Genomic DNA, 25,970 nt, shown 5'->3' with positions numbered 1-25,970 from the left:
GGACAAGGCCTCCTTTCTCCAAGGGGTTCCATAGTAGTGTGTCTATGTTAGGGACACAACATGATTTACATTATGTAGAGGCCTTGGTCACATGACCCTGAAAAATAATAACTTGATATGTCTTTATGGCGTATTACTACCCCCAAGGAAGGTCTGTTTCTCATCTTCTTAACAACTGCTCAGGACTACCCAATTCCATACTGTATTAGGGCATAGTCCTGGGAGGTCACAAGGAGTTTTACTAAGAAATACTTGGGGTGATCAGCTGATTATCGGAGCAGCTTTCATCTGAGAATTGGTTGTCCTCATCTAAACAACAAATAAGACATCATCAAGATTCGTGCTGAGCAACTATGCTCATTCTAGCATGGTGCACGATTGAGCTCGGTGCTCTACTGTCCTGACAAAACGTGGAGCTCTCATCATCATCATTCATTATGAAACCAGCATACCGGGATTATGATACCCTAAACTGTTTTAGGGTACCTTCACAGTAAATGTACCCTTAACACTGAAAGTAAAAAACAAAAAAGCAGCCAAACTCACCTGTCTGTGCTTATCCTAATGCTCTCTGGCACCAGCTCCAGTCCCCCACTCAGTGACAGCCAGCTCATCTAATCAGCAGGACAGCCCATTGTTTGGCTGAGCGAGCTGTCACTGAGCGGGGCATCAGGAAGGAGTGCAGATAGGTAAGTATGGCTGCTTTACGATAACGTAACACACTTTTTTTTGTTCTAATTTTGGAATAATTTGTTCCTTGAAGGGATGAATAAACATAATATACAAAAATTAGAATGAAAGAAAAAAATGTAACATGTTAACGAGGCACCGTCCGCTATGACAAGCACAGGGCATCTGGTTAAATATTTACGTCTCCCATTGATTTCAACGGGGCTCGTTACTAGAGTTGAGCACTCCAGCATTTAAAAATACTTGACTCAAGTATCGATGACTTGAATATTTAAGTTTAAAGGGGTATTCCCCCCAAATCATTTTTGTTTAATAAATTGCCCACCCATCGCTTTTCATCTTTCCAATATACATTTATTGAACGGGTTATCCAGCGCTACAAAAACATGGCCGCTTTTCCTCTTGTCTCCAGTTCAGGTGTGGTTTGCAATTACGCTCCATTTACTTCAATAGAACGGAGTTTAAAACCCCTCCAAATCTGCAGATAAGAAAGGGTGGAAAAGTGGCCATGTTTTTGTAGCGCTGGATAACCCCTTTAAGGATTCTGTACAGTTTTGCTGTTTTCCGGGTGCACTCACTCCCTCTGGCTGCATAAAATCATCAAATCTCAGTCCTGTCCGACACTGCTGCCTGCTCCTGGCCCCCACCTTCCGTGTCGGCGATCACGTGTCCTCCGTCTCTTCAATGGGCAGGGTGAGCGACTATATCCATCCACAACTGTAAGCTGAAATATTGTGATGTGGATGGATAGCAGCTTGCTGGGACTTCTACACAATATAGCAGGTCACAAAACTTCTGTAGAACTACAGGTCCCATCAAGCTGCTATCCATCCATATCACAATATATAAGGTCACAGAGCTTCTGTTGAACTACAGGTCCCAGCAAGCAACGAGAAGCACTGCATGCTGGGAAATATAGTTTCCTGGTTGGCACCATATTGGATATAGACAGCTTTAAAAAACAAAACAAAAAAAAAACATTTTCTCGGGAACAGCAGCAGCTAGAAAGGCAGGAGAAGGCTCCAAATACTCAGGTGGACTTGGTGACTAAGACCAGCTAGGTTTGGGGGCATTTAATTTTTTAACTCTTGGGAGGGAATTAAGGTTTTTTAATGTAGATAAACAATCTTTAGTATCAACCATGGTTGCGATGTGAAGCCATTTCTGTGTTCTCTAGGCTTGTGCATTGAATATTTAAGTGTTTTATCAACTCTAATCAAGATATATTTTGTGTGTATGCTATAATTGTCTGCGGTGGAAAAATACCTTTTACTCAATGTTATATCACAGTGCACAAAAAACAGTCAAATAACCAATTAACATTCTATCATACAAATACTTTTATAATGAATACACACAAAAAACTTTAAAGTCAATGGACAGTGTTACACTTAATAAAAAAAATAATAAAAAAAATGTTCATTTTGTTTTCTGAAAGCAAAATTAATCCACTTTCTAAACTCTATATTCAGCCATAAGTTGAGAAACTTTCTGCGTTACTAATAACAGCAGGAGGGTTTGCATATAAGCTCAGATAGTAGATAGAGGGGGCGGGGGCTTGAAGGGAAGCTCACACAGGCTAGAGAAAGAGGAAAGCAGATGCAAGGCGACAGAGAATCCTACAGTCTCTACAAGTATAGAGAGAAAATAGAACTCACAGCAAACTGCAGAGGCTGTACAAGCAAACATGAGCAACATTTTTTAACAAAGCCCTAGGGAGAAAAGGTTTTCTACACCATAATGTACAAAAAAAAAGATTTAAAAGTATATATATTTTCAAAAGTATCCATAGCCTTTAAGACACACTTTTTCCCCATATATTTCTATGCACTGCAGATTCCTATAGGAAAATATAAAGCACAGTTTGATGGAAAGTATTCAAAAAAAATCTGTAGTACCACTTACTTTAGCAAAGAACTTGATTTCTTGCTCATGCGGTGACTTCTCTGATTTACCGCTGCCCACAACAGCCTCTGTGCGGAAAAAAATTAAGTCACAACGTGAGAGGCTTGAATAATATATTTTTAAAATATCAAAAGATTTTCATAGACGTGCACTACAATGTGACTCCTGTTTTCTGGAACAGCTTTAAAATATTAAGATGCCTCCGAGAACAGCTCCAGACAAGAACGTGTGTGCATTAGGTAAGTTTTATCATATAATGGGCTCATTCTTTTGATTTTACCTAAATGTGCAATAAATTCCTGTGCGGAGTCAACATAATGCAGGACTTTCTTCAGAAACTTAAAGGCGAATCTTTTTTCCATGGAAGATGCATCTAGTTCCATATCTTTTAATCCCCTGGGGAGAAAAAAAACAGAAAAAAAACACAGTTATTAAAAAGTAATGTATTCATATTCCAGCTAAACTGACCTGCATGGGTGCTTTCGTTTTTATGAACAATAGATGTAACTGCCTACATTTTATTAGATCCTGCGTTTGCAGTCTGTCTAAAGGAAAGCTGTAATTCTCAGTTATATGTTAGGAGTCGGAATTTTGTTCTTTTTTTTTTTTTTTTTTTTTTTTAAAGACAAAAGGAACTTTTTCATTAGGTGTTATTTCCCACAAATACATATTGTACAATATACTGTATTATTGTATTATTGCTTGCTTTGGACACTCCCTTTTTGTTAGATGAGTTCACAGTAAATGTTGACTGCTAGCTTATTACACTATAGCTGAGTTAAATGGTTATCCAGTGTTGTAAAAACGTGGCCAAAAACATTTTTTGCACCACTCTGTGTCCATCTCAGGTGTGGTTTGCAATTAAAGGGGAACTCTGGATAAGAAAAACTTGTTTTCTATTAAAAGTACAATAAAAGTTAAATATATGTGTCTATATGTATTACCGTACCTGTACGGTTCTGCCACACTGGTAGCTGATAGAAATCCAGGAAGTGAAAAAAATGGCCCCTGTGCAAATTCACATTGTCTCCTGCTCCTGCTGCTATACCCCCCCCCCCCCCAGGAGACAAATCTTCCATGCCTCTGTCTCACATTATGTGTTTGCTGAGATGAGGCTGATGATGTAGACAGGGGGCAGGGCATGATGTCACAGGAGGCTTGGCTGGATCCCCCAATCCTCCGAGGTATTCACCATCCCTGACCAGCCAGAAGCAGGTTTTACACTGATTTCTCTGATTGTGCAGAAGTGTGCAGGGAAATTAGGGCTGTGTTCACATATGGAGTGTCATTGCTAAATGATGCTAAACGGCAGAGAGGATCAGAGCCTTATTGTAGGGCTCAACAAAGATAACAGATGCTTGATCATAATATGTGCGTGGAAATGAAAAAAAAATTTCAAAAAGTTTTTTTACTTTATTCCAATACGTTACAGCGTTACAGGTAGGGAATACAGCGTGCTGTGTGGTGTTACAGGTAGAGAATACAGCGTGCTGTGTGGTGTTACAGGTAGAGAATACAGCGTGCTGTGTGGTGTTACAGGTAGAGAATACAGTGTGCTGTGTGGTGTTACAGGTAGAGAATACAGTGTGCTGTGTGGTGTTACAGGTAGAGAATACTGTGTGCTGTGTGGTGTTACAGGTAGAGAATACAGTGTGCTGTGTGGTGTTACAGGTAGAGAATACAGCGTGCTGTGTGGTGTTACAGGTAGAGAATACAGTGTGCTGTGTGGTGTTACAGGTAGAGAATACAGCGAGCTGTGTGGTGTTACAGGTAGAGAATACAGCGAGCTGTGTGGTGTTACAGGTAGAGAATACAGCGTGCTGTGTGGTGTTACAGGTACAGAATCCAGTGTGCTGTGTGGTGTTACAGGTAGAGAATACAGCGTGCTGTGTGGTGTTACAGGTAGAGAATACAGCGAGCTGTGTGGTTTAACATGTAGAGAATACAGCGAGCTGTGTGGTGTTACATGTAGAGAATACAGCGTACTGTGTGGTGTTACAGGTAGAGAATACAGCGTGCTGTGTGGTGTTACAGGTACAGAATCCAGTGTGCTGTGTGGTGTTACAGGTAGAGAATACAGCGTGCTGTGTGGTGTTACAGGTAGAGAATACAGTGCTGTGTGGTGTTACAGGTAGAGAATACAGTGCTGTGTGGTGTTACAGGTAGAGAATACAGCGTGCTGTGTGGTGTTACAGGTAGAGAATACAGTGTGCTGTGTGGTGTTACAGGTAGAGAATACAGCGTGCTGTGTGGTGTTACAGGTAGAGAATACAGCGTGCTGTGTGGTGTTACAAGTAGAGAATACAGTGTGCTGTGTGGTGTTACAGGTAGAGAATACAGCGTGCTGTGTGGTATTACAGGTAGAGAATACAGCGTGCTGTGTGGTGTTACAGGTAGAGAATACAGCGTGCTGTGTGGTTTAACATGTAGAGAATACAGCGTGCTGTGTGGTGTTACAGGCAGAGAATACAGCGTGCTGTGTGGTGTTACAGGTAGAGAATACAGCGTGCTGTGTGGTGTTACAGGTAGAGAATACAGCGTGCTGTGTGGTGTTACAGGTAGAGAATACAGCGTGCGGAAAAGAAACGAGTCCAGCTCCCGGCAAGGTGGAATCAAGTGCGTTGTTTATTGTATCTCCGTCACCGTACACACGTGCGGCATGCCCCCAACTGAAGCCTACGCGTTTCGGCTGCTACACCGCAGCCTTAATCATGGCTATCCTCCACCAAGTTAGATCACAATAAATAGTTACCAGCCGGCGGCGGGGCAGGGCAGTGGACCGCCCACCTCTCTGACTGCATCTGCATCACCGCACAGCTGCGAACTAAATAAGTGTGATCAGCTTGTGGAGACAAAAGACTAGTGATTCATAATAGCAAAATACATCATAAAACACAGATCACACTAGTGTATGTGTAATATATACACCTTTGCCCCACATGCCATACATGCTCAACATATGAGCACAAGACCATACTTATGCTAGGGGTGAGACAGGAATTCACACTGGTATAGCAGTGCTGAAAGCTAAACAGCTGAGCAGATAGACAGGAATTCACACTGGTATAGCAGTGCTGAAAGCTAAACAGCTGAGCAAATAGACAGGGATTCACACTGGTATAGCAGTGCTGAAAGCTGAACAGGAATTCACACTGGTGCAGCAGTGCTGAAAGCTAAACAGCTGAGCAGATAGACATGAATTCACATGGGAGTCATCAGGAATCAGTATAGCTACATAGAGGAATATAACCAAGCTACTGGCCGAGAAAAAAAAAAGGGGCAATCACGTATATGTGGTCTCAACTTGTGGACTGCCCTGCCCCCCCGCCGGCTGGTAACTATTTATTGTGATCTAACTTGGTGGAGGATAGCCATGATTAAGGCTGCGGTGTAGCAGCCGAAACGCGTAGGCTTCAGTTGGGGGCATGCCGCACGTGTGTACGGTGACGGAGATACAATAAACAACGCACTTGATTCCACCTTGCCGGGAGCTGGACTCGTTTCTTTTCCGCATCTACTCAGGACACCTGTTGGAGTGTGAGCCCGTGCTGTGAAGCTCGGTGGATGGGGTAAGCTGGCTTTTTTCCGTTCATGACAGAGAATACAGCGTGCTGTGTGGTGTTACAGGTAGAGAATACAGCGTACTGTGTGGTGTTACAGGTAGAGAATACAGCGTGCTGTGTGGTGTTACAGGTAGAGAATACAACGTGCTGTGTGGTGTTACAGGAAGAGAATACAGTGTGCTGTGTGGTGTTACAGGTAGAGAATACAGCATGCTGTGTGATGTTACAGGTAGAGAATACAGCGTGCTGTGTGGGTGGGACAACAATGAAATGATAAAGTACTGCAAATAATTCAGTAACACAACGAAACTGCAATGTGTGAACACAGCCTAGATGTTCTGCAGCAGCTTTGGGCGGGGAATGTGCAGGGTGGAGGACTGTGATGAACAGCCGAGGGAAAGCATTGCATCCTGGAACCTGTAGTACTGTGTACAACTGATAAACCAGGAAGTGCAGAAACACAAAACAGAACAAAACCCCCAAAACAAATGGATTTTTGGTAGTTTCAAAAATGGAATAGATAGGTAAGTAATGCTTTATGCTTCTGCAAAAGTTTCATTTTTTTAACCTCTACCTGGAGTTCCCCTTTAAGCTCTATTTACGTCAATGGAACTTAGTTTAAAACCGGCACCCAAACTGGAGACAAGTGTGGTGCAAAAAACGCCATGTTTTTGTAGTGGTGGATAACCCTGCTACAAAAACATGGCCACTTTCTTCCAGAGACAGCACCACTCTTGTCTCCACTTTGGGTGGGGTTCTGTAACTCCGTTCCATTGAAGTAAATGGAGCTTAATTGCAAACCACACCTGAACTGGAAACAAGGCTGGACTAGAAACAAGAGTGGCCATGTTTTTGTAGCCCTGGATAATCCCTTTAAGGGTACGTTCACACGTATAGCATCTGCAGCAGATTTGATGGCGCAGATTTGAAGCTGCAAATCTTGTACGTGTGAACGCACCCTAAAGAAGAACAGTTTATCTATTTGAATGAAAAAACACTTCTTTACAATGGAGAGATAGTCTTTGGTGCTGATCTCTCTTTTAGTCAGAAAAATCAGGAGCTTTAACAACCTTAAATGAACTTCTAATGCTCTGGTATAATAATATATGGCTTTATCCTGACTAACTTCATGGGTTGTAGAAATAGGTGGGCGTGCTAAATAAATGCATTCATACTTGATGTTTATTAGAACATGAACCTAAACATCTAGCCTGACTAACATTTATAACAAATTAACTATAAATTAAGGTATTCTTGTTTAAATTAGAATTATTGGAGGGGGTATGAAAGGGTTAATGTTCCAGTCAAAGCCATGGACTAGTCTCAGCAGCAAACCACTGGGTGCTCTAAATACTAAAGAAAGAAACGTAATAAGAACAATACATCAAGCAACGTGAAAAAGTTTCTATATGGCTTCTAAAAGTGGGCTAAGATGAAAATAGCAAAAAAAAAAAATTACCTGTGGAGCTGTTGTACATTTGTTGCTTTCTAAGGTTTCCTTGCAGACTATATATTGCTTATGATCAATGGTTATTCTTCAAAGGAAGCATCTACTTATAGTATCACTGGGAAACTGGCCCGAACCCCAGCTATCCATCTCTCACGTCAAACCTAGTTCAATCCCCATCTATCCCTCTCACAACAAACCTAATCCAATCCCCATCTAGCCATCTCATGTCAATCAAATGCCCCCAAAAAGTTATAAAAATCAGCAATATACTCTTATTATGGGAAATGCTTATAAAGTGCTTTTCCCTGCACTTACTACTGCATCAAGGCTTCACTTCCTGGATAAAATGGTGATGTCACTTCCTGGGTAACATGGTGATGTCGCTTCCCGATTCCCAGAGCTGTGCGGGCTGTGGCTGCTGGAGAGGATGATGGCAGGGACACTGAGCATCCCCCTGCCATCATCCTCTCCAGCAGCCACAGCCCGCATAGCTCTGGGAATCGGTAAGTGAAATCACCATGTTATCCAGGAAGTGACATCACCATGTTATCCAGGAAGTGACATCACCATGTTATCCAGGAAGTGACATCACCATGTTATTCAGGAAGTGAAGCCTTGATGCAGTAGTAAGTGCAGGGGAAAAAAGCACTTTATCAGTATTTCCAGTAATAAGTGTATATTGGTGATTTGTATAACTTTTGAGGGGCAATACAATACTCTGATAAAAGTTTTTTCCAGACTTCTCCTTTAAAGAAGGGGTGGAACCAAATCCGACACAGCGGCCATTCTTTTAAATAGTAGAGATGCATCAAGCTCAAGCATGCTTAGCCTAGGGCCATACACTGTATTCATGTTTTCCAGGACCCCTTAAGGCTACATCCAACTTCTTCAGCCACTGGTAATCAAATGCAGATCAATCAAACTTGACCATGCTCGAGTTGCGCTCATCTCTATTAAATAGTTAAGGAATGCTTGTGGGGGTAAACAAAATTTACAGACAGGCAAACCATTGTAGTGACCAAGCATGGTGTGCATTACTTTGCATGATCAAGGGAAATGGCTCATAAGCTAAGCGAAGTAGTAAATCTTCTAACTCAACGTCACTATTTTATCCCTGACATATATGCAAAATGTGTATGTATTAGTGAAATGGTAAAGGGTTTGAGATATATATACACCATGCACAAATCACCACTAAATTAATGTGAACAGAGGTCCTATGACTCCTCTCCTGCCCTCCCAGTTAAAAGATGGGCAGGAGAGATAAGTACAGCCATACTATCATCAGACTGTAAAACTATCTTTTATATTGGTGTACAAAGCAGCAGAACATAGATTATTTTCTCCTGTTCTCCTCTAAAGCTTATTATCTAAAGTTGTTTTATTATTATTATTTCACTCTACCTGGATATAGCATAACCATTCACTTGTAAGAATTTAAAGAGTTCTTGAGCTTTCTCACGATCCCGAGCTTTTTCTTTTGCCGTTAACGTGTCATAAGGCACCAGCAGGGGGTGACTTCCAGCACCTGCAGAGAAAGCATTGTTAGGGTGCAATTTGTCATGTCAATACAATAAACTAAGCAGTACCATGTATTAATAAACTAGTGTAGCTGCTATTGCAGTATAATATCACTAACATCCTGATCATATTTTTACATAAAATAACTTACCTTTTTTTTTATTTAAATCTTTATTTTTACAATTTTATTAAAAAAATGTACAAAAATATTTTACAAAAGGGATGCGAATACAAAATTACCTTTAGTTTCCAACTCCATCTTTTTCTTTTTAGCCCAGATATTGTGGTAGTTTTCAGCCATCACTTCTACCATCCCCTGCACAGAAAAAAAACAATGGACAATATACATCAGGCAACACAGTTTAAAAGAGAGATACCAGACTACATATATCAAAGCTGCCCCTCCCTTATATTTTTTTCCCTGGATTAAATTAGTGATTTATTTTTACTGATTTGAATTTCACCAACTTCAGGATCTTCTGGCAAGCTTTCAGGTTCACTATTAAAGAACTGAATTTTCCATCTTATTTTACGAACCCAACAGGTAAAACAATTCACTTTTATCCATTCCTGACCTGAATTATGAGTCTTTGCAGTAATGGAAATTACAGGCTCCTTAAGGAAAGGCCTTCCAAAAAAATGAATGCCAAACCGGAGCTTGCACAAAAAGTTTCCACCATTCTGCCACTCTGCACTGTCACAGGGAATGTTACATTCCCCTATAGAGTATGGAACAGATTCTCATTATAGCTCAAACCTAGATAGGTTCAGTTGAACAGGTTACACTATTTTCGTAGTGTGGATGAATAATAATAGGACTAGCTAGACATTACATCTATGTACTTCCCTTGTTGGAGAAGTAACCACCAAGAAGACTACATTTTTGACTCAAAGTGACCCAAAAGATAGTTTGATTTCCCAAACCAGCCAGATACATACACCAGGGGATGCACAAGGCAACCAAAGTCCCCAGGAAAGCAATGCTTTGTGATTACTAGACCATGGTCCACAATTATATACTATACTCTACATCTACAAGTTAAAGGAGAAGTCCTGTGAAACAAAAAAAATCACAGTCAGTGTGTGGTGCAGGAACATAATAAAGAAAGTGTACTTACCCATTCCTGTGCCCCACAGCACCATTCTTTGGTTTCTCTGATGGCTGACAGATGTCATTTTTGGCCGGCATCTGTGTATGTCACGTACCTGGCTCCTCCAGCTGCAATATCATGGCAGATAGATTGCCTGCTCAGCTAGTCAGTGACTGTAACTGGGTCCCAACCCGAGTCTTTGATTGGCTGAGTGGGCAATCCATGAGCCAAGAAAGTGACATTGCAGCTGAGGAAGTTTGCAGGAGGCTGGCGGATATCATTAAGTCAGCACTACGGGGGCACAGGAACGGGTAAGTATACTTTCTTTATTATGTTCCTGCACCCCCCTGCCTGCCTTTGATTTTTTTTAGTTTCATGGGACTACTCCTTTAAGAGTTATAACGCGCAGAAAAAATAATCATCAAGACAAGCACCAACCTGGAGCTCTCTGGACAGGACAACATTGCTCAAATCGATTGGGGTGGGACTGTAGCCATTTCCCTGTAAAAGATTGATAAAACTTAGTATCAGAACACAATAATAGCACCATCTTTCTTAGAAGGTACCTGTGACTATGGTGCTGTTTACTGATCTGCAGGCAGTTGGGTTGGCGTGGATGCCTCCTGCACCTGACGAGTTCCTGCATGAGCCCTATTCTAATTAATAGGGCTTTTGCATGGAACTTGCCTAGTGTTGGACTCATCCGTGGCAAACCAATCTCCCAACACCAAGAACTGCACACACAAGGAATAGCCCTATAGTCACAGAAACCATTTAATAGAAAATCTGATTTTTCTACATGGGGAAAAGACATACACCGACATACACTCTATACTGTACAGCTACTGTACCTGGCTAGTTTGGGAAATGCTGCGCATCTTTTCATTTTCCCGGTGAAGTGCTAAAGCTTCTCCTTCTTTAGTTCTTTCTACGCTCCAGCCCATCGCCAACATGGTCTTCACAGACTCCCTTACTGGCCAGCGATAAATTTCTTTCTCCTATTAAAGACAAGTTAATGTAATTACAATTACTAATCTGTATCTCAACGTTTAGCATAGATAGTCAGATACCGAAACATAAACATTCAGAATCTACCAACTAAAAACAGTAACTTCAGTTGTCTACTCACAATCTTATGTTAGTCTGTAGGTGGAATTGGGAAGGAGGTGTATTCTGCATGAGTGCGAGTAAAAGGTTCATTTTGGAGCAGTTCGTGGGGGTGAGTACCCTTTTTAAGTATGACCCCTTTTGGCCCTAATAAACTACCCAACCCTTCCACTTGCTAATAGGTAAGAGTAAAAATAAAATCCAACATGTCCTTTGTTTATTCAGAGCGATTACAGTGTGATATGGCATTATAGCAAAGGCACCCGACTTTGCCTGCAATATGGTGCATAATAGTGGATGTTTCCGTACTGTGCACCACATTATGGTCATATGAGTAAGGCACTTGCTATTCTTACTGACACTTGCTATTCCAACAGGAAAAATACAATTGTATGCTCTATTTATCCAAGTGACTGAACAGTTCTGCTTCCAGCCATTTGCCCTTACTTAAAGAGAGCCAATCACTGGCTTTTTTATTCTTTCATTTAATCATCCCTAATTATTTATTTTTTAAAATATAAATTTTTTTTTGTGCCCCCATTTTTTTTTTATTTCTATTATTTTTTTTGGGTGTGCATCGGCACTTTTCAAGAGAGTCTGTGTGAGCCCGGAACTTCCCAGCATGCCGATTGGCAGGATGGGATCTCATTATCTTTTGCCCGACGCTCTGTCAATACACAGTAATCTAACGCTATCTAGTGCGAGATCACTGTGTATTACTGTGTCTGTAATAGGTCACAATTTGATTTAAAGATCAACACATTCCAGTATATGTCTCTGATCAGTAAAAAGAAAAAAAAACAGGTGATATATTACCTTTAAAGACAAACCTATTACCTATCCATCTACTGTCACTAATATGTCACTATATGTGTCCTTAAATCTAACTATAAAGATACAGAGTGCCTTTGCAGTCAGTATCTAATACGTAACCTGATCCTCTGTTCCCTGGCTATACCATCGGGTGCCACCATCTTGGAGACATCACTGCGTTCCAGCGCTGGAAGGCAGTGACGTCATCAAGATGGCAGCACCTGGCAGTAGAGCCAGGGAACAGAGGATCAAGTAATGTATTAGATACTGACTGCAAAGGCACTCTGTATCTTTATAGTTAGATTTAAGGACACGTATAGTGACATATTAGTGACAGTAGATAGATAAGTGATAGGTTCTCTTTAAAGGTAATGCATAACCTGTTTTCTTTTTTTCCTTTTACTGATCAGAGACATATACTGGAATGTTTTCATTTTTACATTTTTTGTACATTATTATGAGAGCTGCCCAGAGCTACTTTAACAGCATTTAGGGATATGCTTTATAACAAGTCCATGGACCATAGGCACAATAGACAGGATCTGTCCCATTTGGATAAGACTAACTTCTGGGTGTGCTCAGTGACATTTATAGAGGTCACCATTGACCTAATCAGCCCATGTAAGGCTGTGTTCACACATGCAGTAATGCAATGGAAATACACTGTGAATCAACTGCAGTAATTGATCATTGCATTACTGCATCACTTTATTGCAGTATTTAAAGGAGACCTATCACCCCCCGTGCTGGGGTGACAGGCTCCCGGACCCCCGTTACAGCCCCCTATACTCACCTGATCCCGCCGGGTCCCGCATCCTGATCCGGTCGGGTCACGGAGATATGAGCGCCCGAAGCCTGGCGCGCACGCTCACAGGAGAGTCAGATGCTCATAGAGAATGAATGGGGAGTCCAAAGCTCCATCATTCTCTATGGGCATCAGACTCTCCTGTGAGCGCGCGCCAGGCTTCGGGCGCTCATATCTCCGTGACCCGACCGGAACTTCTGTAGCCACCGGTAATCAAATGCCACGCGCTCGGGTTCGGACAGACTTGAGCATGCTCGAGATACTCTCTTCTTTAGTTATCAACCATATAGAGGGGAATGTGTGGCCAATAACAATGCACTCAATTGGCTGCAAGAACAATCCAACAATCGTTTGTGTTGCCTGGCCACGTAATAAATCAAGCCTCGTAAAAGCTCTGCAAACGACCACTGATTGCCATTTGTTTCCTGCCCCCTTTGTGTAACGTAAAAAGTGGTGGTCAGCAAGAAGAAAGTTCAAGATTTCAGGTCTCTTTTATAATATAAGTAAAACTAAATTTTAGAAAAACATCAAAATTCTAAAAAAATAAAAATTAAGATGAACATAAAAACTTGATTTAAGCAATAGGTCATTTTCGGATAACACATTTCCTTTAACAGAAACAACATGCATTTTAACTGCGGGGTCAGATGTGATGACTGCTGGCTGCTCAACTATTGCCTGACAATTATCCATTTCTTAATGTCAGGATAAGGTCAAGTTCACATAATTTGACAGGTTGTTGCAGGTTTTTTTTTTCCGTTCTTTCCTTTTGCATTAATGCTAAAGACATTTAGCATGCATTTGGGAGGAATATAGTGATAGAAACATATACTGATTTGCTGTATTTGGTTTAGAGGGGAACTATCAGCAGGTTAGACACATCTAAGTTGTTGATAGCTACCTATTAAACATGGGGCGATATTTAACCTTATGGTCCCCTATCCACAGGATCTCTAGATGGACGCCCCTGGCTCCTTTGTTATTAATCTCTTGATCGGTTTCCCAATTCCCTTGCTATGAATGGAGCAGTGGGTTGGTTCATGACCTGCAGCTCTATTCATTCCCTATGGAGCCACCGTAAAGAGTCGAGTACTGTGCTTGGCTTTCTCAGGGGGCTCCATAGAGAATGAATGGAGCGTTAAGTCACAAGCCAACCCACTGCTCCATTCATAACAAAGGAGCTGGGGCACTGATATAGAGATCTATACCATACCCTACTGATCAGACACTGATGGAACTATCCTGTAAACAGCTCATCAGTCCATAGGCTTATGAATAGTAAATACACACCCACAATATACTATACCTACAGCATGCTGCATTTTGAAAAAAAAAAGACCATGGACCCAACAACCTGATTACCAAATGTGATAGCATGTATCCTGTGGTATGATGTATAGTGTAGAGAGCCCTGTGTTATATTGTTGTGCCATGTATAGGAAGTGTAATAGTTTATTGTGCTGTTTCTTAGCTGGAGCAGCTGCACAGTACTTTTTATGTTAAAAACAACTGGTTGTTAATAAAGCTACTTCAGTTAAAAAAAAAGTCATTGTCCAATCACAGAATGTTATGATTTGAACTGGCTGGTGAGGCTGGCCACCAACTGCACGGTGCTGTCTGAACTATACAGTTTCTATAACCAATGTCTTCCTATGTTATAAAGTGCAGGGAGGGTGCTGTTTTGGGGAAAACCATCCGTCAAGCTGTTTATATAGTGACCCACTTAGCACACTGGCCCATCTGGCATTTGCCCAACTTGCCATATGGGCAGTCCAGCCCTGAACGGATGACTCTGGATTGGTGCCCTGGGGACAGGGCAGTGCTCCAAATGGCCTTACCAGACACAGGGTTATATTAAAACTGCAGAGGTATGGCACTGAGGATGAAGGTAAGAGACACACCTTCATCCTCAGCGCTCTGTGCGCAATAGGGAGGTTTGAGCTTCCTACTGCACACTCCTCGAGCATCTGATTGTTTGATATTTGATTACCAGTAGCTGAAGAAATTGGATGCAGCCCTAGGGAGTTTAGGAAAACATGGACACGATAATTAAAAGGAGTTGCACTCTGTTTTAATAATATTTCATAGTCAATAGTATAATTTGTGAAGTTTTTTCTGGTTCTGATATCTAATAAACTAACACGTTTGTCAATTGTTGCATAGCCTTGCATTTTGATGATTTGTCAAGGAGCTGACAGTCGGTATCACAATGAAGCACATAGTAATGAGCACCTTCTCAGGATCTTTTCTGGCATTCAGTGTGCGTTCTCACGTTCTGCATGTTGGGCTATTCCCTGGTTATCCTGGCCTATGCTGATTGCTGTAACAGTCTGTTTATCAGGCTTTCCTGCCTCACACCTGCTAATCTCCAGCACTTCTCACATGTCCTTTGCTTTGGATGTTCCGTATTAATCTTGGAATTACTTTCCCTCCCTTCTTGGGGCCTTGTCTATGCAGCCCGACTCGTGCAGCATAAATGAGGATGACATTAATGAGCTATAACTTTCTCAGACCGCCAGTCAATCAAAGTAGACAAGGATTTGAAGAATTCCTTTGTCAGGCTGTCTTTTAAGACGAGGCATGTCTCCGGCAAGCTTATCTACCTGATTAATCCGGGTGATGTTTGTACATTTTCCACTTCCAGCCATTTTTACCATTCACATGTAAATCCCTTATTTTATTTAACAGTCTAGTTGTGCTTAAGGTATCTGAAGCTATGTAGCAAAACTAATCAAACTGGCAAAAGCAAGATTTACATCCAATTCCCTTTAGCTGGCAGTTGACTTATTTCAACCAGAAAAACCCACTAATTTTCGGACTGCTTATATAGTCTGTATTCCTTCCTCTTCTAAGAGTCTTCTCAGTGTTAGGAAGGAGTTAGATGCAAGAGCATGGTGGAAATGCATTTTTAAACCTAGCTATACCTCTAATACAAGTCTTTTGCCAAGTGTATTTGTACTGGATAATAGTCAAACTTTTTACTAAACTTTTTTAAACTATAGAAGAGTAAAGGATTCTTACTTTTGGGGGGTGGGGGTGGGGGGTTGCAAAAACCACATGGGTGATTTAACACAACTCAAACTAGTGTCATCGAGTAACTGGTTATCGTTACATTAAGGAAAGGTAAGGCTTGGTTCACACTACGTTTTTTAATCCGTTTTTTTCATGTTTTTGCAAAATGGAAAAATTTATGCTTTTGTGTGCATCCATTTTTATCTGTTTTTCAATTGACTTCCATTATAAAAAGAAAAAAAAAACCATCTAAATGCATGTTTTTTCAAAGTACACAAAAACGTAGCCGACCTTATTTTTGTGTACGTTAAAAAAACGCATGTGCTAATCCTTCCCACCCGAAATGCTAAAAGCCCTTATCATCACCCTGCCTAAACCGGGTAAAAAACCTGACATCCCCTCTAACTTTCGCCCAATTTCCCTATTAAATTCGGATTTAAAAATATTTTCTAAATTACTTTCCCACAGAATAGTAGACATTATCCCCCAAATAATACACAAAAATCAAGTGGGCTTTGTGGGGGGTAGACAGACAGTGGATGGCACCCGCAGAATGATTAATATTATTTCAGCAGCTGAACGCCGGCGAACGCCTTCTCTGCTCCTGACACTGGATGCGGAGAAGGCGTTCGACCGGGTACATTGGGGCTACCTTAAATCTGTTCTACTTAAATTTGGTTTTCAGGGCCCTTTCCTCAAAGCAGTCATGGCCTTATATACCTCACCCTCGGCTCAAGTGTTCTCTTCTGGCTCCCTGTCCGGCCCGTTCAAAATAACTAATGGGACGAGACAGGGATGCCCTTTATCCCCGGCCATATTTGTGTTAGCAATCGAACCACTGGCCCAGACTATCAGGTCTGCGCATGGGATCAAGGGTATATCCGTGGGTAAGCATGAGCACCGTATAGGGCTCTTCGCCGACGACATAATACTGTGCCTGTCCTCACCTACTGATTCCCTTGCCCATGTTTCTTGTATACTGCGGAATTACAGCGCCATCAGCTACTATAAAGTTAACGCGAGTAAATCCTTGATTCTGGACATGGGCATCTCAACGAGTCTGCGTTCTCATTTGAAATCACTATACCCCTATACCTGGTCCGACGGTTCAGTTCCGTATCTAGGTATCACCCTAACCTTTCCATTATCTAAGCTAGTTATGAAAAATTTTAACTGCCTTATCTCAGACATATCTAAGGATGTAACGCATTATTCTAAGCTACCAATATCTTGGATTGGCAGGATATCCTCTGCTAAAATGGTTATACTCCCCAAAATACTTTATTACTTTAGGAACCTCCCGGTTAAAATCCCTGTATTTATGCTGAAGCGAATACAAAAAGTTATTAATAACTTTGTTTGGCTTGGACAGAGAGCGAGAGTCTCAGAGCGCATACTATGTCTACCAACGTCAGATGGAGGACTGGGGTGTCCTGACGTTAAAGCATATTATTATGCTAACTTGGTGGATCAGCTCAGGTATTGGTGGGCAAATGACAAATCCAGACAATGGGTGGATATTGAATCGCAATGTACCCCTGATGGGAATCTACAAGCTTTTTTAGGTTCGGCTAGACTTAGGCCGCCGCCTAATGTACAATGTGAATCCCCTACGTCCATAGCAGCAATGCATATGTGGTTGAGCCCCAAGGTTGCGACCTCTCTTCTCCCGACTCACTATTTATCTTTGCCTTTGGGCATCTTGCACTCACTTATTCCTAACTCCAACTACAACACTTGGCTAGCTAAGGGCATTAGCACAATAGGGGATTTGTACGACAATAATATACTTAAATCATTCCACACGCTGACGTCATCCTATAACATACCTCACAGAGACTTCTACAAATTTCTTCAGATGCGACACTGTCTGTGCCAACAACTACCACCGAGCCGGAGCAGGTCCACCAACCCTGCATATGAACAGTACTTTACTAACCCCTTATTGTTACCTAAAGGGCTGTCCCGAGCATACAAAGCCCTACAAGACAGCACTTACACCTTAGCATGCTTAGCTAAGTGGGAGTTGGATTTGGCATGCACTATCTCACAAGACCAATGGAAGCATGTATTCATGTCAGTGCAAAAAGTGTCCAGATGCATTAATCACTTGGAAGCTTCCCGCAAGCTGCTATACAGGTGGTACTTAACCCCTTATAGGCTATCAAAAATTTACTCCACCTCCTCACCCTTATGCTGGCGTTGCCTTGCTGACACTGGCAATTTAATGCACATTTGGTGGTCATGCCCGAAAATCAAGCCGCTGTGGACACGGATCCACTCCATTCTTCGGAGTCTTATCAGCGTTCCGCTCTTGTGGACCCCAGGTATGGCCCTTTTAGGGTTGGGCACTGAAGAATGGATTGCATCTGACCTTACTATCCTCATGCATATATTGTTAGCCACAAGGAATTGTATTGCTAAAAATTGGAAGAGTACTACCATCCCCAGTGTACATGAAATCATGAATGTAGTAGACTACAACTGCCAGATGGAGCTGTCCATTGCGTCCAGATTGAACTCTGGTACAAAGGTCAGATCTAATTGGGAGAAATGGCTTAACTTACCCCCTGATTTTCTGTCTTCCTTTGCCAGAGCCTCTCCAACTCCTCCACCCATTCTCCCCCCCCCCCCCCCCCCCCTAGTTTAGCTTAAGGTATATTATCTCGGGACCAGAAATAAAGTTGAGAGGCGACACTTGAGAGGTCCTGGGCTTTGGCTATGACTATGACCCTGACATAAAGGTTATATCTTTACGAGTAGATACCACAAGCGATTATTGTCAAAATATGATGTACTCTGTATGCTATTGACCCCCAGTAGAGACGATTGTTTCTTGTTTCTTGTTTGTTTGGATCACACTAGACATATTGTTAATGTCACTGTGAATACGCAACATGTGATTGCTTGTCTAGTCATCCTCTGTTAAAAATGAAAAATCTTTCAATAAAAATTATAAATCACAAAAAAAAAAAAAAACGCATGTGCTTTGATCCCTATATATATATATATATATATATATATATATATATATATATATATATTGGAAATCAATGGAAAAACATATCAAAACAGATGCACACAAATGCATCCGTTTTAACATGTTTTTTTGCAAAAACGTATGAAAAAAAACAGATTGCAAAAATGTAGTGTCAACCCAGCCAAAAATAGTCACTTTCGTTTCAAGCAAATTGCTCCATTTGATTCCTAATTTACCAAAAGTGACTTCTTAACTTTCTTGACTACTAAGTGTCTCCCATTTTTGCAATCTGTTGTCCACTGCCTGTTGTCAGGGGATTTCTGACCCAGGACAAACACAAGAAGCCGAGGTTGACTACTGCTGTGTGCAGGAGAAGGGAAGAGCCTAGCCTGCCTACTAAATATAGTCCACAAAGGTAAATCAAGGCTTCTCTCTCATCTCCGATCACCCAAATCTAGATAAAGGCAGCTGTTCCTTGTGTAAACACCAGTGTATCTACTGTTGCATGTCCACAGTGCTGCAGTGTGTCCTGCCTCTCCCTTTAGAATTTTAGCTATTTCTTGCTATTTCTATTCATACAGCACCTTGCATCAGTAACCCCCTCTCCCTGCTCATGCCATATATAGTACTTTACTGTGTAAACCATCTCCTAGTACAGAGTTAGTATGCTCAGTGCATTTTCACCAGCACCATGTTTTGACATTGCAATAAGGACTGACTAAACAACTAATTGACTGCGTGTGTGTGTGTGTGTGTGTACTACTGGTAAACAGCTCGGCTTTGGTCCCACCCCCTGAAATGGTGAGAATAAGAAGTAAAGCCCCTATTACACGGGGCGATGTAGAGAGCAAGCGAGCGCCAACCTATCAGTTTGGCAGGCAAATCCTGGTGGGGGGGCTGCCCGGTGATAAGGCCAGGTATTGGGATTTTACCTACATGCACCATACCTATATGACTACACCTATATATACTGCCCTCTGAAGAGACTGGAGATGATCAGAGCGTGATCAGAGGGTGACAGAGAGATGTTCTGGATGAAGAAGAGGAATGCTGGAAGCAAGTCAATGAGAACAGCTCCTGGAAAGTTATCATTTATAGTCACAATACCCAAGGAACAAAGGGTTGAAGGAGAGACACTTATCTATAAACAATTTTTTGAATAATAAACATTGTGTTACCCTGACTGCGCAGTACAGGATGCTACTGACCATTTATGGACTGGCCTACCAGAGTGTGACATGTATGTGTCTTGTGACTTGGAACCCCGCCTGTATTGGATGTTACATATTTCATATGAATGAGTAGTACCGCCCCATATTCTGTCTATAAAATGTGATTACCATAATAAAACTTGGCCCATTTTATCCAGGCTTATAATCATGATACAATGTCTTATCTGTGTCCGTGATTTATAAGTGATATATTTAAAAACCATCCATCCTGGGTATTTGACTTTTCTCCATAGAGACGGGTCAACATCTAAATTTAGACTGATCACCGGGTCGGCAGGCAAATCCTAGAGGGGGCTGCCTGGGTGGTCTTGAGATCTTGAGTCTGGGTAGCCCATAGGAGACAGTGGCGTTACTATTACATGGAACAATGGCAGCAGATCATTAACAGGCTGATCCTTTGTGTTTCAGCACGTTGAAAGAAAATGATCCGCCGACATTATGCATGTTTTCTATGACACAAAATGATGAGTGTCCGTAACTGTCGGTATCGTCCGAATACCGCTGATAATCTCTTAACTGTTTGCCATAAAGGGTACTCTGAGGGGTTCAATAACAGTGTGTGTCACACTTTTGTACCCTGCTTAATAAATATATACATGAAGAAAATTTCCTCAACATAGTAATTGGCTGACTATGTATAAGCCATTTAAGTTAATGGGGCTTGTGCCAGTACACACGCATACAGTATATGTGTCATCATCCCATACTGACAGATTCCAACATAGCCTGTCAAAGTGACTCACAGGGCACAATTATGATGTGGACAGGCTTGAACTCATTACTGCCTTTGTTCGGGATAACATCCAAATCAGTTATAGATTACACATGGAGAATAAAAAAATTACAATACGTCTAGGGTAACATTTTTCTTTGATATGGAAGAATAAAGCAGAACAAATAGAATACAAGTCTACAGTACAAGAACACATGATATTGATCTTAAACTGCTCAGAAGGAATATTGCCCAGGGAACCTAAGGTCTTTGTACCTGAAACACATACAAGTGCAATGCTTTGGTTAAAGTGCTGAATTGCACAGTGAATGTTTTACTTTCCCAGTACATAAAGACCTGTCACATCTCATCAACCTCAGAGCTTCGCACCGCAATTCAGTCTTCACAGAATATTTTACAAACAGTCGGTTTTAATAGAACGTACTATTATGCATGGCACGTGTAGTGTCCCAGTACGGGTGGTCCACTAAGTTTTTATACCACGTGGGTATCTTTGCATACCCCTACCGCATCTTATCAGGTCTTTCTGTAGAAGGTACAAGTTTAAGCTATGTTCACACTACGTAAAATAACGGCCGTTGTTTTGAGGCCGAAACAACGGCTGTATAATTACTATTGTACGAGTTAGTCGTGAAGCTACGGGCGTTGTTTAATTTTGATTCCTAGCATGATTATAAACAGGATGAAACAGGTCATGTACTTTAAATACTGCGCTCAGCCCAAGAAACCACTCAGAAATTTTTTTACATCAAAATCAAGTTTAATTTGGCAGATAAGTTTTACGTTCGCGGCGGCATTGAAATCCACGGCCGTTGCTGCAGTATTACTGGCCGGAAATAATTGACATGTTCATTGTTCACGGGGCCGTATAAACAACGGCCATTATCTGATACGTAGTGTGAATTCAACGGCCATAGTTACATTGCATTGCAGTCATTATAGGGAACCTCAAAACAACAGCCATAGTTTTGCGGCGCAGACAACGGACGTTATTTTACGTATGTGAACATAGCCTTAATCCTTTCACGATCTGGGGTCATTGATGCCTCAATGCCCAGGTCGTGTTTGGACATCAGCTTATAGGATCATAATGATCCGCCGACATTATGCATGTTTTCTATGACACAAAATGATGAGTGTCCGTAACGGTCGGTATCGTCCGAATACCGCTGATAATCTCTTAACTGTTTGCCATAAAGGGTACTCTGAGGGGTTCAATAACAGTGTGTGTCACACTTTTGTACCCTGCTTAATAAATATATAGGATCATAATGATCCCATAAGCTGATGTCCGTATGTCAAAGGCTCCCCACTCCCTGCCTTCACTTCCTCCCCCCGCTGGCCTCTGCAGTTCGGAAACTAGAAGCCTGAGGCTTGCGGTTTACATGGATACCATCAGGGCTCTGCGATCACTTCACAGAGCCCCGATGGACACTGCCAGAAAATTTTCCCTCTGTAGAGGGACAAAACTCAGTCAGGAGACCTATAGATGACCGCAGTATCTATAGGGTTAACTCCCAGCTGAGAGTTGTGGCAGGTCCCCTGGTAATGGTCTATTTACACGGAGAGATAATTCACCCGATCGCACGATTAACGATTTCGAATGAACGATGTGTTTTTCATAACGATCAGTGTTTAGACGGAACGATATATCGTACGGAAAAATCGTTTCGCGATCGCTTAAGCCTATCTCAAACATATAGTAAAAGGGGAGGGGAGTGTGAGTTCGATTGCTGGAGTGCACTTCTAAAGAGGTTAACCTAAAGTTGTTCCTATACCCCAAGGAAAATTAGAATACAAAAAGAAGAAAGAAGGTGTAGGTCCTCTAGTTAGAAATGTAAATTGGTGGTATGAATATATAGTGGGATCAAGTGTACAAGTCGGTAAACTTTGGTTTTATTTGTAACAGAAAACAATGTAAACCAGATATTAAGTATATATCTAAAACATAGACAGCCTAGAGATCTCTAGTTTAAAACATCAAAAAATAGGATAAAGAAAAATATAAAAATAGTTAAGAAATTGTAGATATCGAGGTATTATAAAATATGGACCAATGAGTTCATATATTAGTCTTTTGTAAAATGAAATGATATATTCATAAAATAGTCTCTTGTAAAAGATTAATCACATTCATTCATCTGTATGATTGCTGATATCCTGTATTGGAAAGCAGCGGTCATATATTGTTGCAAGACAGCGATATCCAGTGGTTATCCAATTTGGCAATAATTGTAGCTAGATCATGTATTCATAGGCATTTGTAAACAAGATTATAGTGCTTGTATGTATAGGATATTTAGTAGCAGACGATTTGTAGCAAATAAATAAATACAATATCGGCAATCCCTTGTTCCGTGCTTGTAATGTGCTGCAGTTTGCCGGTATTAGTAGCAATGCATTCAATGCTTAGGCGGCATGTAAAGTATATGTTAATAACTTGGCAGCATATATTTGGTGTCACAGACACCTCTCACCAGTCCTGGGTTGCGGTCCGGTCCTCACACTTGTCCTGGGTTGCGATACAAAAGCAGGAGGTAACTGGTTAGGTGGAGTGACGTCCCAGCGGTGTTGTTCTTTCTAGGCGGTAAGCGCTGGTAGCGCTGAATCGCGCTCAATTAGTAGTATCCCTGGTCCACGCTTGCGCAGATGGGGATGTTGCCCGCGGGACCTCGTGGGTTCTGGCGCCAAAATTTGGATACTTGCTGTTACTTGGATTGAAAAAGTTCTTTTTAGATGAATGAATGGGATTGTAAATTTACTGCGTAAACAAGCAGTAAATTTACAATCCCATTCATTCATCTAAAAAGAACTTTTTCAATCCAAGTAACAGCAAGTATCCAAATTTTGGCGCCAGAACCCACGAGGTCCCGCGGGCAACATCCCCATCTGCGCAAGCGTGGACCAGGGATACTACTAATTGAGCGCGATTCAGCGCTACCAGCGCTTACCGCCTAGAAAGAACAACACCGCTGGGACGTCACTCCACCTAACCAGTTACCTCCTGCGTTTGTATCGCAACCCAGGACAAGTGTGAGGACCGGACCGCAACCCAGGACTGGTGAGAGGTGTCTGTGACACCAAATATATGCTGCCAAGTTATTAACATATACTTTACATGCTGCCTAAGCATTGAATGCATTGCTACTAATACCGGCAAACTGCAGCACATTACAAGCATTACAAGGGATTGCCGATATTGTATTTATTTATTTGCTACAAATCGTCTGCTACTAAATATCCTATACATACAAGCACTATAATCTTGTTTACAAATGCCTATGAATACATGATCTAGCTACAATTATTGCCAAATTGGATAACCACTGGATATCGCTGTCTTGCAACAATATATGACCGCTGCTTTCCAATACAGGATATCAGCAATCATACAGATGAATGAATGTGATTAATCTTTTACAAGAGACTATTTTATGAATATATCATTTCATTTTACAAAAGACTAATATATGAACTCATTGGTCCATATTTTATAATACCTCGATATCTACAATTTCTTAACTATTTTTATATTTTTCTTTATCCTATTTTTTGATGTTTTAAACTAGAGATCTCTAGGCTGTCTATGTTTTAGATATATACTTAATATCTGGTTTACATTGTTTTCTGTTACAAATAAAACCAAAGTTTACCGACTTGTACACTTGATAATCCCACTATATATTCATACCACCAATTAACATTTCTAACTGGAGGACCTACACCTTCTTTCTTCTTTTTCTATCTCAAACATAGGTTAAATCAGTGAAAGACTGTTTACACATAACGATCTGCGAATTTTTTGCGAACGACCAACAATGATTTGAGAACATGTTACATAGTTACTGTACATAGTTAATACGGTTGAAAAAAGACACATGTCCATCAAGTTCAACCAAGGAGGGGATGGATACAGGGAAGGGGGAGGGGTGATAGGTTCTATACATATGTATTTATATTATTTTGGTCTAAGAACTTGTCTAGCCCTGTTTTGAAGCCCTCTACTGTTGTTGCTGTGACCAGATCCTGTGGCAGACTGTTCCACAGATTCACAGTTCTCATGGTAAAGAAGGCTTGTCGCCTCCGGAGATTGAACCTTTTTTTCTCCAGGCGGAGGCAGTGCCCCCTTGTCCTTTGAAGGGGTTTTACCTGGAACATCTTTTCCCCATATTTCTTGTAGGGGCCATTTATATATTTAAATAAATTAATCATATCTTCCCTTAAACGTCTCTTCTCCAGACTAAACAAATGTAATTCTTTTTTTTATTTTTATTTTTTATTTCAAATGGTTTATTGAAAACCGACAACGGGTACAAACGTAGGTCCAAAACCTACAACAGAGCGATATTATATTTTAGTGAGTTTGAAATCCGCAAAGGAACAGCAACATTGCAGGGTGAGAAGGAAGCCCCAACATAGGGGGACATGTTAAATAAGGCACTAACAAGCAAAGCAACGGCAGCTTCCAATAGTACTCAATGTCGTCTTCCCACTTATCAGGCTCCCAGAGTAGTATAACCAAAACACGATCCAGTAAAAGAGAACTAAAAACTGAGTAAAGGAAGGGAAGAAGAGAGGAGAGAGAGACCAGCACGGCCCCAAGGGGCGGTAAAAGGGAGGAGAGAGCAAGGCCCATGGGAGATCTACCAGCAGGGGGTCAGAGCGCACAGATAGCTGTCTATGCTGTAACTCCACAGTCCTGTATGCCAGTCTAAGGTGACATGTATGAGCGGTACAGAGGTGTGTCCACAAACACTACCCAGAGCTTCCACATAGCCGTAGTGGCCCCAGGCGCTCCCAAATGTAATTCTTTTAATCTCTCCTCATAACTAAGATGCTCCATTCCCCTTATTAGTTTAGTTGCCCGTCTTTGTACCCTCTCCAGCTCTAGAACATCCTTTTTATGAATCGGATTCCAAAACTGAACAGTATACTCCAGATGAGGCCGCACCAAAGCTTTATAAAGCGGTAATATTATATCCCTGTCCCAAGAGTCCAGGCCTGTTATATACATGACAATATCCTGCTGGCTTTAGAAGCAGCTGACTGACATTGTGTGCTGTTCTGT

At 41.4% G+C, this 25,970-nt stretch overlaps 1 protein-coding gene across 6 annotated transcripts in view; it reads right to left on the bottom strand.

The window, feature by feature from the left end:
* The window catches only part of RYR3 (ryanodine receptor 3), a 474,528-nt gene that overhangs the window by 167,590 nt on the left and 280,968 nt on the right, over window positions 1-25,970 (bottom strand). For all 6 annotated transcript variants that reach the window (XM_069950600.1, XM_069950599.1, XM_069950601.1 and 3 more), the window contains 6 exons: window positions 11,072-11,218; window positions 10,659-10,721; window positions 9,370-9,445; window positions 9,013-9,136; window positions 2,876-2,991; window positions 2,596-2,663 (listed from right to left, as the gene is read on the bottom strand). In XM_069950600.1, the coding sequence (XP_069806701.1) occupies window positions 2,596-2,663; window positions 2,876-2,991; window positions 9,013-9,136; window positions 9,370-9,445; window positions 10,659-10,721; window positions 11,072-11,218 (594 nt within the window). The remainder of the gene's footprint in view (window positions 1-2,595; window positions 2,664-2,875; window positions 2,992-9,012; window positions 9,137-9,369; window positions 9,446-10,658; window positions 10,722-11,071; window positions 11,219-25,970) is intronic.

The sequence above is a fragment of the Dendropsophus ebraccatus genome, chromosome 13 (assembly GCF_027789765.1).
Source record: "Dendropsophus ebraccatus isolate aDenEbr1 chromosome 13, aDenEbr1.pat, whole genome shotgun sequence".
Lineage (NCBI taxonomy): Eukaryota > Metazoa > Chordata > Amphibia > Anura > Hylidae > Dendropsophus > Dendropsophus ebraccatus.
This window is presented reverse-complemented; position numbering and strand designations above follow the sequence as displayed.